Below are 14,720 nucleotides of genomic sequence, written 5' to 3'. Positions count from 1 at the left end.
CAATTATCCCCCAATTAAAAAAATAAAAGCTAAAAAAACCCCAGCATTTTAAATGTGTTATAGAATGTATTATACCTTTAGACTATGTGAAAAATTAATCTTATGTAATAAAAAAATTTTAGTCAGATTATAAGAATGGGCATATGTGCTCTGCAGAATAATACCTTGCACGGTAGAACGGGAACACCAGTGTGGGGTCACAGAGAGTGTGTTTGGTAAACTTAAGCACAAACACCACCTAACTGAGTGGTTTTGGACAATCACTTCCCTTCTTAGTATTTGTTTTCTCTCCAAGGGCTAACACTTGGTGAGAGTCACATTGGTGCTTTGGACATTTCTTAAATGCAAATGGGTATATCCTCAAGATACACCATTTACTTGTGGAACTAGTGAACATTCCCAGCTCACTGAATGACTAAAAGAAATGAAAGAGTGAAGCAAGCTAACGTTTGCATGAAACCAGGAAGTTACTAAGTTCACTTCTTTCTTTTCTCCTGTAGTTATCTCTTATATGGCTACCTATTTACTTGGCCAAGAAAATGGAAGTCCCTGACCTTCAAATACCATGTATTAAGTGTTTGTAACTTGCAGAACGTTGAGTTAAATATAGATTTTCCAGCAGTGGCTGGCGGGGAGTGGGAGAGGGGATGCTCTCTGATCTCATGGGGCTTGTAGTTGAGCATAGAAGATGGAAAATTAACAACATTCGAAATAAGATGTCGTGAGGACTATGACATAATCCCACAGTTGCCTTGCGAATTCTAGATTCTAAATAAGGTCTGTTTCCACATATTCTTGAGCATGTGTGATCCAGATGGATTATGGGAACATCTCGTCTGGTGTAATTTTTCAGTTTTCCCCAGAATGTTCACCAGAAGTGACCGCTCTGATGACATGCAGCTTTAATTTCCCTGGGGGGAGTCCAGTCTCTGTGTGAAAAAGCAGTTAAAATGAACTCATGTACAACTGGGAGGAGAAGAGTCTAGTGCTAGTTTAACTGCCACAGAAAAGCAGATGTGCCAAAATCGCTCATTGTTTGCCCTTCATCCATCCTGTCTTTTAGGACATCTGCTTGGCCTCTCCCATGACGATTCCAAGTTCTGTGAAGAAAATTTCGGCTCCACGGAAGATAAGCGCTTAATGTCTTCCATCCTAACCAGCATCGACGCATCCAAACCCTGGTCCAAATGCACCTCAGCCACCATCACAGAATTTCTGGATGATGGCCACGGTAGGTACATTCCACAGGCTCAGAAACAATACCTCATTGTAGCCTCCTGGTGTTCACTTTGCCCTCTAAGACAATGGTTGCTGAGACAGTGTCAGAAAAAGGAACAAGGGGGTCTGTCTACTGGTATGGAATGCCAGCATCCTTGGTGGCATTATAGCTATGGTATTTTTTGCTTTTGAATTGCTAAGTTCAAAGAGAAGCAGTGTGGGAGACCACACAGAAGGCCTCCCTGGTGCCCTGAAAGCCTGGCTTTTATTCTCTCTTTGACCACACCAGCTTCCTGTGAGAATATTGGCAGATATCTCATTTCCCTGTTGTTAATAGGACTCTCAGAATTATTTGTTACACGCTTATTATAAAGGTATGGTTAGAATGTAAGTGACAATTCCATCAGATTCTCTTTATGGCAGCATAAAACCAAGAAAGGAAGCTCTATAGATCTACACTCACTACAAGACTTGGCTTCACCCTGGCAGCCCGCTTTCCTGAAAGTGGAGTAAAAGCTGCAGAAACAGAAATAGAAAATCAATCTGAACCGTGAGAAAACAGTTTAAGAACTTCAAAAGAGAATCTTTGGCTTTATCCTCTAAATGGAGTTCAAGAGCACAGCATACTTTATTAAGGTCTATTAAATCTAGGATTAGTGCCGTAAATTATATCAAAATACCAAGGAAGTCACAATTTTTAGAAATAATAAATTCTGACCCTGAAGTAATCTTTGAAACAAGCTATTGCTAATTTCCTAGCATCCCTGTTACCTTAAAATACTGGGAACACAGGCAAATAGATGAGTTAAATTTGGAAGAGATTTTCAGAGACCGCAGAGTTCCAGTTTCTTATATTACATGTGTGTGTGCTCAGTCACTTCAGTCCTGTCCTACCCTTTGACACTATGGACTTTTTTTCGACCCTTTGGACTGTAACCCACCAGGCTTCTCTGTCCATGGGATTCTCCAGGCAAGAATATTGGAGTAGGTTGCTATTTCCTTCTCCAGGGGATCTTCACAACACAGGGACTGAACCCACATCTTTTGCATCTCCTGAGTTGCAGGCAGATTCTTTACCACCTGAAAGGACATATTCCCATTCCTTTTGCTTTCCTCTTAAAATTTATTTCTTTCTAAAACTGATGGTTGAAGTAAATGGGACAGAAATTCTTGATCATGATAATTGTTTACAAATTTATCTCAGGATATGGTTCAAAGCTGGATAAAGAGAATCTGGGGTAACTATTTTTCCCTAGTTTCACAGCAACTAAAGCTTGATATTTTTGTAATTTCTTAGTGAGTTTGCCATCTTGAGCTTTGGCTACATAATTACAAAACAATTAGTAAATTCAGTTCTTTTCAAACAAAAGGAAATTCTACTATATAGCCTTTTGTTGTCTTGTAACCAAAATGTTCACAGACTCATTTTTGCTATGTTAATGGTAAACTGATAATGCTTTAGCTACTTCCGACTATTTAAATTTCCTGTTCCTGAAAACAATCCTTACCCAGCTTGCTTTAAAATTTCCTTTAACACAAAATAAATGTTCTCTGTTAGTTGAAAAGATGGCCTAATATCTCAAAGATTTAAAACAATTTCAAGAATCGATATATTAGGTTTATCCTTGACTAATAATAAAGTGGTAATTTTCTGTTTAGTTAACTCAGTTTAAAATATTGAGTAAATGCAGAGAGTCCTGAGATGAATGCTTACCTAATTATCTGCCTACCTATTGATCAAGTCCATATCTAGTAACATTTCTTCTTAGGTGGAGTCTTAGTTCCCACTCTTAAGTTACTTTTACTGGTTTTTTTTTTTTTTCAGCTTTTGTGAATATGGAATAACATTAATATTTTATTTTAGAATCCCGCATTACACATTCCAAAAGGTTGAGCTAAACTTTGAATCACTAAATGAATAGATTTAGTTGCTAAGGCAGCAAATACTTATGGCTAAAATGGGACCAACTTTTTTTTTTTTTTTCCCTGTATAAGTATTAGGTCAGCTAATTACAATGCTGTGCAAAATCTTGTTCCTTATTGCATATTTCTGGAATGATTCATTTATTTCATGTTTGTGGAATTCATGATTTTACTTTCCATGCAGTAAAGATGCTTCCAGTATTGTTTTCACTTTCTAAATCTCATTTCTGTATTTAAAAGAGTCTACACTCAGATTTTTAAAAATTTTACAACAAATTTTATACATCTTTCTGCATCTGCTCCAAAGGATCTCCTGGTAGATAACCACCAAACCATACTTTTACTAGAAATAGATCTCATTCATTTGCACTGAGAAAATCTTATCTAACTTTCACATCTATATGTTAATTAAATAAATAAATTTCATTACCAACATTTGTTGGACAGGAAATTCTCATAATATAGTCAATCATTCATTCATTTCATCAAAACCTAGACTCTCACTTTTGAATGTTGAGTAAGCAGTTTTGTGTTTTAGCTAACCCTTCAACCCTACTTCGCCCACCAAAAGAAAACTGATTTTATGATAAGAGTCTAAAAAAGGCACTGTAACTGTGACACAGTAGCAAGATCAATTATATTCATTTCAAACGTAACCTATGCACGCTCAGTCATGTCCGACTCTTTGCAACCCCATGGACTGTAGCCCACCAGGTTCCTCTGTCCATGGGATTATCCCAGCAACAATACTGGAACGGATAGCAACTTCCTTCTTCAGGGGATCTTCCTGATCCAGGAGTCAAACCCGAGTCTCCTGTGTCACATGCGGATTCTTTACCGCTGAGCCACCAGGGAAGCATTCATTGAAAACCAGATACAGAATCAAAGCTACAATACTCTATGTAGCACTGTCATTTAAGCGTCACTTTGAATACCTTAATAACTTTTAGATTGCAACCAAAAACTGACTTAAGTCAGTTCAACTGAGAGTGTGGCAATAGGAATTAGTCAGCGGGATTTTGAGATGGTGGCCGTTCTGACATTTCAACTTCAGAGCTTAGGAGAGGATCAAGAGGACCGTCAAAGCCCAGGACAATGGAAAGACAAACAAAAGCAAACAAACACACATCTTTGTTAGAAGACTAAGCTGACGTCATGAAACCATATCATCAAACCTTCCTTTTCCATCTACTCATAGGGAACTACTTGCATGCAGACCCCATTCATTCATGAAATGGAATGCAGTAGGAGTGAAATGGCTCTGTTTTTCTGTTCTGATTTTCTAGGCTATTGACAATTTAGGGCTTCCCTCATAGCTCATTCGGTAAAGAATTTGCCTGCAATGCAGGAGACCCAGGTTCAATTCCTGGGTTGGGAAGATCCCCTGGAGGAGGAAATGGCAACCCATTCTAGTATTCTTGCCTGGAGAATCCCATGGACAGAGGAGCCTGGCGGGCTACAGTCCATAGGGTCGCAAAGAATTGAACACAACTAAGCAACTTAGGACACACGCATGCAGAGTACCTAGAAAATCCATTTATGTAATTGCTTACCTGTCTCCTTCCCACCTCCAGCAATGCTGGAGAAATGAGTCCTTAGAGTACAATTTAATTTGTATCATTTGAGTTTTTTTTAAAGCATTAGCCATAAGTAGCTAGACACGCGTAGCGCTCTCCCACTGCCAGATTTAAATTTATTAATATTGAATGCTTTCTGGTTTAGTTCCAACAAGAAATGCACAGCAATTAGGTTATGATTGAAAATTCAGTGTGCACACTCTAAAATAACCGGGCCTGCAAATTTGTGATTCAGAAAGGAAGAAGTCATGTCTCATGGGGGACCTTCCCCCCCACCCACAACCCCAGCCTGACCAAGATACTTGTAACTTTCTGCAGTGTTTATACAACCTAGCTCTAGGCAAGTTGGCTTAGGAGTATGATCCTCAAAAATAAAGTAAGCACTGGCAGAGACATTGCTTAGCAAAAGCAAGTTATTAAATTTCCTTTCTCAAATGCTTAATAATCTTGAAGCCAAAAATAATAGCCATGTCCCCTGGATCCCTGAGTCCCCAGTGCCAGGTGATGAGAAAGGGTCACTGCCTAAGCAGATACAACTCAAGCACACCCAAGACACAGGCTGCTAAGGAAAAGCTATAGACATCTTTGAAAAATTCATATTTAAAGAGCTAAGTTTGCAACCACTTACTGAACACACAACTCTGGAGAAAAAGTGGTGTTAAAAAGCCATTCTCTTAATCCTTTGTTCTCTTAATCCTTTGTAAGTATAGATAGTAGAGGTCATAATATGATCTTAACATTTGGTTTTTAAGGTCTTACGAAATTCAAATCCCACTATGGTAGCCTCTTGATTTTTCACAGTAAATATGTTAACAGAGACTGCAAGTAAGACATGAATTTTAAGTCCACAGTGACCTCTGTTTAAAAAGCTAATCTTCATCCCCAAACACAGAGAATTTTTAGTCGAAATTTCCATGGCATAACATCTGCTAAACAATGTACTAATACTTCTCACAGTTTCACAAACAGATCTCTTGAATTACCTTGGCCAGCAAGTAATGTCTGTGTCTTTGTCATCACCCAAGTTAAAGGGCTTCCCTACTAGCTTCCCTTTAGCTCAGATGGTAAAGGATACCTGGGTTTGATCCCTACGTTGGGAAGATCTGCTGGAGAAGGTAATGGCAAGCCACTCCAGTATTCTTGCCTGGAAAATCCCATGGACAGAGGAGCCTAGAGGGCTATAGTCCATGGGGTTGCAAAGATTTGGACATGACTGAGCGACTAACACTACTACTAGTGGTTCAGTAGTAAAGAATCCTCCTGCCAATGCAGGAGATGTGGGTTTCATCCCTGGGTCAGGAAGATACCCTGGAGAAGAAAATGGCAACCCACTCCAGTACTTTTGCCTGGGAAACCCTATAGGCAAAGGAGCCTGGCAGGTTAGAGTCTACGGGGATCACAAAAGGGTCAGAAACGACTTAGGGACTAAACAACAAGCAACAAGTTAGTTTATCCATCACTAAACCCATGATGCATCAGTGTCTCTTTTAATGTTAGACATTCAAATAAAGACCTCAAAGAAGAGTTACAAGACCAGAGAAATGATGATGAAGAAAAGAGTTTGTAGTGTTATGAGGGTTCTTTGAATGAGTTTCATTAGGAATATTAATTTATTTCTCCTAGGCCAAGAATATTTGGGCCGCTATGTGTGTGTTGGGGGTGGGGGGGTGGTGGGCACACTACTCGGCTTGCAGGATCTTGGTTCACTGACCAGGGATCCAGTCCAGGCCCCTGGCAGTGGAAGCATGAAATCCTAACCACTGGGCCACCAAGGAATTTTCTATTTGGGTCAATTCTTAATTTCATGTGTGTGTATTAAAAAAGAAGAGAAGATAGAAATAACTACAGTGCTAGAAATAGGGGGGGAAAGAAAAAGAACAACCGACCTTCATATGATAATTTCATTAATCATTAATATGAAAGACGAACAGTGACACCAGTCAGATATAAAAAAGAAAGACTTTTCTGCTCCATTTCCTGGAGACCAGGCATACCTTCCATCACCCAAAAATGTATTTTATGGTCATGGGGTATGACCACATTATTCTCTTTATTTGTTCATCGCAAATCACTGAGTCTTACTTTTTAAACATTTCACTTTACTTAAAGCATTTAACATGGATAGTTTGCAATATGCAATTTGCAATATGCACACATTTTCATTGTCTTTACACAGAATGTTAAGACAGAAGAAAAGAAGGAAGGAAAAGAGATGGGGAAAGAAAAGGAAAAAAGAACTTGGCAATTTTATGGAGCAAATAAATAGACAAAATGTTGGCAGCGAAGTCCAGATGGGATTTCAGGCTAAGATAAATCTTGAAATATGTAAAGAGATGGTTGAGAATAAAAGTAATGGCGATTAAGAAAAGTCAGCAATAGAATGAACACTTTTAGAGGTCAATATAAATGGTATTAAAAGACTGATCAATTTCCTTGTCACCTCTCCCCAAATTGTACACATTTTTTAGATGAAAGATGTATATCCAATCCTCTGTTACTTAGATCTTAAATATTTCATATCGTGAGACACAGAATCAAACTGTATTTTTATTTTTTTCTTGTTTCCTGGCCCCAGTCTGCCATTTGGTGGCGCTGTCTATACCTATTTTATCACCAAATGACATGTCAACATATAAATGAAATCGATCGACTGTAGATTTCAGTGTTATCAGAAACTAATGCAGCAATAAATCCTAATGTTGACAACATTAAAGTCATAAGTAAAAGGCAAATCTGAATAAAATCTTTTTTTTTAAGCAAGAACAGCTCCTCTCCAAATGACCTCTAAGGGAAAACCACAGAGCTAAATATGTTTTGTTTTTTTTTAATAGTCAAGCAAATATGTTATACATTTTTAAAACTTTTATACTTTGGTATTGAGCTTCATAGGCTTCCCTGATGGCTCAGTGGGTAAAGAATCCACCTGCATTACAGGAGACACAGGAGACACGGGTTCGATCCCTGGATCAGCAAGATCCCCTGGAGAAGGAGTTGGCAACCCGCTCCAGTATTCTTGCCTGAAAAATCCCACAGACAGAGGAGCCTGGTGAGCTACAGCTCAAAGGGTGGCAAGCAGTCAGACGTGACTGAGCACGAGACACACATTGAGCTTAAATGAAGAGGGACCACATCTTAACGCCAGTTTCCAATCGCCTTGTCCATTTCTTTTCACAAGCCATCTGCCAGGGAGGTTGAAAGGGTGTCAGTGCCATATGCATGGGGAGGTGATGAGTTGTTTTGACTTGGGGAAAAGCAATGTCGTCCCATGCCACAGGCACCCACATGTGTTAAATACTTCCCAGCTGATATTTACTCACCCAGTATTACACTTTGTGATTTTCAGTGGGAAAAAAATAAAAGATTCGTCAAACAGTACTTTGGAAAAGCATTCTTGATGGCTCAGAGATCTGTTGACAGTCTTCTACCGTCATCAGTCCACTAAGCATTCTCTGCTATACACAAGGCTGTTTTTTATGTAGCAGGAAGATAATGCTTTTCCTGGAGTCCAAAGGGCCTCATCTCACTTTATCTTCTAAACAAAGCTTAGTGAGGTTTGACAATCATTCCTTCCTATTGACTTGCTGTTGATGTTTTTCTTTTAGCTTGATGTTTTTCTCCCAAAGTTCTATTTGGCTGGATAGTAAGTTTTAATGCTTTTTCTGGCCTGCCTTAAGAAGCTTTACCTCTTCAAAAGTTCTGGCTCAGAAGTTAAATAGGAACTTTGCTCTTTATTCATTTTCATATAATGCCTCCATCACAGATTGACAAATTTCAAGGTATTCGCTTTGAAGAAACTTGAGCATAGTTGTAAAAACATTTGCAGTGTACTTAAAATGTGCTGAATATTCCATTTCTCAGTGGAAAATAGGATTTAAACATGGTTTTCTTTTGTTGGATAAAAAGAATAACTCAAAATAAATCTGAAATGTTGTTAAATATGTTAGGCATAGTACCAGTTTGATTGTTTTATGTTTTTCTGGTCACCCCTTAATTGCTCCTTGAGCTAATTTTGCCCCTCCAGTGTCACAGTGAGAAAAGCAACATTTCATAGATCTTGAAAATAAATTAAGGACAGTGAACTAATTTGGCCAAGAACACTCAGCCATTTAGTCTTTTGCCAGAATTAGACTTTAGACCGGGTGTTTCTACCATTAGGCCTGGTATTACCGTTTAAAGGATTCGTACACATGCCTGCCCTTTAGCAATAAAATAAGCAGCCTATCCACATGGTAAGCAGAGTCAGGTTTGTATATGATGAGAAGAGCAGGCTCTGAGCATAAAGCCCTAATAGCTAGCTTAGGTAACTGATCCTTAGGTCTTCAGTTCCTCAGTTTCCTTATCTCAAAATAAAGAAAATAATGCTCGAGTTGACCAAAAATTCTGTTCCAGCTTTTCCATAACATCTATGGAAAACAACACAAATGAACTTCTTGGCCAACACAACAGAATCTGCTATGTAGAATTCTCCTAAACATTGAATAAACTGATGCATTTAAAGAACTGAAAAGACTGTCCTGCTAAGTTGCTTTGTTGCTGTCTGACTCTGTGTGACCCTGTGGAATGTAGCCTGCCAGGCTCCTCTGTCCACGGAATTCTACAGGCAAGAATACTGGAGTGGGTTGCCGTTCCCATCTGCAGGGGATCTTCCCAACCCAGGGATCAAACCTGGGTCTCCTGCATTGCAGGTGAATTCTTTACCATCTGAGCCACCAGCGAAGCCCAAAAAGAGTGTCAGTGTATAACAAATATTCATCATTTTTAGTGTATAAATAGTCAGTGTGTAGATCCTAAAATCAAGTAAATAGAAAAGTACTGAAACTGAAAGATAATATGTAAGCTCCTGTACAAACTGAGGAAATTAACGGAGTTAACTCACTCGGAAGGAATTTCTTAGGGAAGCTTTCTGGGGAAGGGGAGGTGTAGTTTAGCTTCTGAGTTTGCACTGTCTGTATGTCAGCTTCTACTGACTCCCCACTCCCTTTCTGATCACCCCATCACTGTGTACCCAGACACCCTCCAAGGACCCAACAGATACCAATTGCATTCAACAACCGACACAAAGGGGAGAAAAGGGTAAAGAGTGACAAAGTGGGCTCAGTCCCAAGTTATCAGAGATATTTTCCTTTCTTTTCCCACTGCTCTAATAGGTGGTGCCTGAAAGCTCTTCATTAAAATGCTTTCCGTCTAAGAGAAAGACTTGACTTTGCTTCCTTCAGCTTATCAGGCCTGAAGGGGTGGATCTGGGTCATTTTTCTGTATTCCCAAATATCTGGTATGTTCGGTAGAACACGGTACATGCTAAGCAGATGCTTACTGAGTGCAGCAATGACCGTGGCATCTCATTGTTCTTTATTTATGGAATTAATGGAAAGGTAACGTGGTTGGGGGATGAGTGCATGAAAAAGAGGCAAGAATTGGGGCTGGTAGTGGACAAAGGGGTATAGACAGGGCGCAAGGACAAACTCTCTTTCTCAAAGTTGTGAACACAACTTTATCGTTATTGTTGTTTTTGTTGTTGTGACACCCAGGTGGCACGAGTGATAAACAACCCGCCTGCCAGTGCAGGAGACATAAGAGACACGGGTTCAATCCCTGGGTCAGGATGCTCCCCTTGAGGAGGGCATGGCAACCCACTTTAGTATTCTTGCCTGGAGTATCCCATGGACGGAGGAGCCTAGCGGGCTACAGTCCATAGGGTTGCAAAGAGTCGGGCATGACTGAAGTGACTTAGCACACAGCACACACATTGTTATTATACCCACTTTCTGATTTCTGCCAGGTCCATCCCAGTTTCTGTTAGTCCCTCAGCACAATGGTTATTTTCACAGCTAATTATTGCAAACTTTTATTTTATCAAATAAAATTCACTGCCATCATTATGATGCCATCATTATGGATACCCCAGGGCACATCATCCATCAGAAATCCTGGTGGGTGTTGGCGAGTTCATGGAGGCGCCCAGCCTCGTCCAGAGAGTCCCCTCGCTGGGGATCTGGGAATGTGATGTGTCTCCACACCAGCCAGAGTCTTGCCTCTTTAGATCCATCATTTTCAAAGTTGGAAACAGAAACGCCGAACCGTGGCCAATCTTGGTTGTTCTTGTAGGTAACTGTTTGCTGGACCTCCCACGCAAACAGATTCCGGGCCCCGAGGAGCTCCCAGGCCAGACCTACGACGCCAGCCAGCAGTGCAACCTGACCTTCGGGCCAGAGTATTCCGTGTGCCCTGGCATGGACGTGTGCGCCCGCCTCTGGTGCGCCGTGGTGCGCCGGGGCCAGATGGTGTGCCTGACCAAGAAGCTGCCGGCCGTGGAGGGGACGCCATGTGGGAAGGGGAGGATCTGCCTGCAGGGCAAGTGTGTGGACAAAACCAAGAAAAAATATTATTCGGTAAGTGCTTTTCTTGTTACGCAAGGCCCGGAGCCCCAAGGGCTGAAGCACATTCCTGTGACATGTGGAGGGGACCGTCCCCAGAAGGCTCTGCTTCCTAGTTAAAATATTTCTCCTTGAGGGATCTATTTACCGCTTCCTCTTTTACCTGCAGGAGTCAGCTGTCAATTACTGGAGAAAATGCCGGTCTCGGGTTATACCCAGTAATAAATAAGTAGAGAGCCCAGATTCTGTCTCATTGATACCACAAGTAGGGCCCCCGAGTCACTGCTTGGAGTTTGTTTTCAAACTGCTCAAGTTATTGGAATACATTTGTTTCAATTCAGGAAGGAAATCCCAGTGGAGCTGACAGATGATCCTCAGGCATACTTGCTCAGCTCCAAAATGGTCGTGTTTTCCCCCTCATCGTGTGCCTGCTGCATGCTTAGTCGCTCAGACGTGTCGGACTCTTTGCAAACCCACGGACTACAACCAGCCAGGCTCCACTGTCTGTGGGATTCTCCAGGCAAGAATACTGGAGTGGGATGCCACTTCATTCCTCAGGGGATCTTCCCAATCCAGGATCAAACCCAGGCCTCCCGCCTTGCAGACAGATTCTTTAAGCATCTGAGGCCATGGCAAGTTCATCTAACTTCAGGAACTAAAATAGCCACACCTGCTGCAGGAAGGCACCCCACCTCCCTCCCTGTATACCCAGTCCAGCTTCAGGTCAGCTCCCACCAGCTTCACTGTCAAGCAAAGCATTGGTTCCTTCTCACTTGCGACATTTTCAGAGTCCCTGGAAGACCTTTGCCATGGGCACATTGCTTGTGCCTTTCAAGGCTTACCACCCAAGCTACCAGTCTCAGATACCCTGACACAGACACCCTGAACCATGCAACCAGAGGAGGTTCTTCAGGAATGCCCTTGACAAAGGAGTTTCTAATATCTTCCTTTTGGCATCTCTCGGCTTCCTGCTGCAGCGTTTCCAGAGGAATCAACCTGGGATGTCATCATAGGACTTCATTCCCTGTGGCATGGGTCCATGTGATTGGATGCTATTAGTGTCTGCCTTGTTTCCTTTCTACTGGGTGTTAGGAAGTCAAGCTCAGGTCAGATACGTTTACATGTGACAGATGGGCTGTGTGATGTCTGCAAAGGGACTGGAGAACTTGAGCACTCAAGTGGGAGAAAAGATGGAAGCATAGTCAGCCTGGGATCATGCAGCTTCTTTAGCATCACACAGTTCTTTAAAGATGCCAGGTCAGAGTGGACACAGAGTGAACCATGATTCGGTGGTAACGGACAGAAATGCGCAGCATCAGAAGGTCCTTGTGGCATGCTCAGTACTTCAGGTGAAGTCTTCAAACCCTCTGGGCTTCCCAGGTGGCTCAGTGGTAGAGAATGCACCTGCCAGCGCAGGAGATGCAGGAGACACGGGTTTGATCCCTGAGTCAGGAAGATGCCCTGGAGGAGGAAACGGCCACCCACCCCAGTATTCTTGCCATGGACAGTGGAATAATCCCATGGACAGAAGAGCCCGTGGTGGGCTACAGTCCATGGGGCCACAAGGAGCTGGACAAGAATGAGTGACCAAACACATACCCATTCAAATCCTCTAGTGCTGGGGCGGGGGGCAGGGGGCAGGAAAGGTGGATTGTTTAGAATTGGAATCGCGTTGCAATTTCAGAGTGTTCAACATCTGTGATTGTGTTAAACTCAGAGATGATCATGTCTTATCTGCAATGACGTTTCCGCTGAGTCATTGCATGCAAGTGATTTCTAAATGTACATTTTGAAAGTTGTCCACCCTTCTGAGTAAAATATCTCCTGTTTTCTATTTTAGACATCAAGCCACGGCAACTGGGGGTCCTGGGGGTCCTGGGGCCAGTGTTCTCGCTCGTGTGGGGGCGGAGTGCAGTTTGCCTACCGCCACTGCAATAACCCGGCGCCCAGGAACCACGGCCGCTACTGCACCGGGAAGAGGGCGATCTACCGCTCCTGCAGCGTCACACCCTGCCCGGCTAATGGTATGCTGCTCCCAAGAGTCAGCAACCACCGTAGATCGAGTGTCATTTATATTCTGGGGCTTCCTTGGTGGCTCAGTGGTCAAGAGTCTGCCTGCCTATCCAGGAGACAAAGGTTCAGTTCCTGGGTCGGAAAGATCCCCTGGAGGAGGGAATGGCTCCAGGATTCTTGCCTGGGAACTCCTCTGGACAGAGGAGCCTGGTGGGCTATAGTTCATGGGGTTACAAAAGAGTCAGGCATGACTTAGCAACTAGACAACAACAATTTTATTCTAGCAGTCGTCAATAGGAGAGGCTGAAGAAATATTCTGTTAATCTTGTACCACATTGTCCCACCAGTGTGCAAATCAGTAACAAATACATGAGTGGTTTTTAAATTATTATCATCAACAGTTGAGTATTCCGGGAGTAGGAAAAAATAATTGCTATTTTCAACTCTGTGGATAAAAATCCTGCAACACTGGTGTGTTGAGAGACTGTAGGGGAAAAAAATAGTTAGCATCTTCTCCTTGCAAGTATTTACATGAATAGGAATATATCTGAGTTTCAGAACAGAGTAATAATGTACTTTTTTTTTTTTAGGTAAATCTTTTCGTCATGAGCAGTGTGAGGCCAAAAATGGATATCAGTCTGACGCAAAAGGAGTCAAAACATTTGTGGAATGGGTTCCCAAGTATGCTGGAGTCCTGCCTGGAGACGTGTGCAAGCTGACCTGCAGGGCTAAGGGCACGGGCTACTACGTCGTGTTCTCACCAAAGGTAACCGCTCCCAGACTGCCCAGAAAAGTGGGTGTCCTTGGCGGAAGCTATTTGGTAGAATGGAGGCTGCGCATACCAAATGTAAGCAGTCATTATTTGAGGGGTGGCTAGATTTTGGAAGGTTTTATTTTCACCTCTGTAATTTCTGTATTTTCAAACTTGCTACAATGAATCAAAAGGATTTTGTAAACAGAACAAGTAAATGTTTTAAAAGCTATTTTTTGAAAACGTGTTACTCTGTCAGGAAGATGAGCTGTGACCTTAACTTCAAAATAGTATTCCCTAGGTACGTTTGTAATTTGTCGTGTCTGACTCTTTGCAACCCCATGGACTGTAGCCCGCCAGGCTCCTCTGTTCGTGGAATTTCCCAGGCAAGGATACTAGAGTGGATTGCCATGTCCTTCTCCAGAGGATCTTCCCGACCTAGGGTTAAAACTCACATCTCCTGCACTGGCAGGCAGATTCTGTACCCCTGAGCCACCTGGGAAGCAAAGATAAATATAAAGGATGCTTAAAGTTTGTGTCCCCTACGTAGATGGAATGACTGCTTCTCAAAAGAATACTTTTTCATATTTTTAGCACAAATTATATTTGTAAAGGGGACTATAAAACAAGAAAGTTTTCTATTTTTCTATGTTTTATTGAAGAATTCCATTGGTGATTCATGAAGTAGGATGTCAACATCATTATCCCTGACCTAGACTTTAAAATGTCCTGCACTTTTAATATGAATCAGTGTCCCTCTAGATTTACACATCATAATATATACATGTGAAATGATCCTTTATTTTCCATAGAAGAGCATTTTCTAAATTACTGAAGTTTCACTTCTCACAATCAACATTATGC

At 41.8% G+C, this 14,720-nt stretch overlaps 1 protein-coding gene across 2 annotated transcripts in view; it reads left to right on the top strand.

Moving 5' to 3' along the window:
• Window positions 1-14,720, top strand: part of ADAMTS5 (ADAM metallopeptidase with thrombospondin type 1 motif 5) — a 57,907-nt gene that overhangs the window by 26,953 nt on the left and 16,234 nt on the right. For both annotated transcript variants that reach the window (XM_065913796.1, XM_065913794.1), the window contains 4 exons: window positions 1,064-1,231; window positions 10,824-11,107; window positions 12,933-13,116; window positions 13,696-13,871. In XM_065913796.1, coding sequence (XP_065769868.1) covers window positions 1,064-1,231; window positions 10,824-11,107; window positions 12,933-13,116; window positions 13,696-13,871 — 812 coding nt within the window. The remainder of the gene's footprint in view (window positions 1-1,063; window positions 1,232-10,823; window positions 11,108-12,932; window positions 13,117-13,695; window positions 13,872-14,720) is intronic.

Source organism: Muntiacus reevesi, chromosome 21 (assembly GCF_963930625.1).
Source record: "Muntiacus reevesi chromosome 21, mMunRee1.1, whole genome shotgun sequence".
NCBI lineage: Eukaryota > Metazoa > Chordata > Mammalia > Artiodactyla > Cervidae > Muntiacus > Muntiacus reevesi.
Note: the sequence above shows the minus strand (reverse complement) of the source record. Positions and strands in the feature narration are given on the sequence as shown.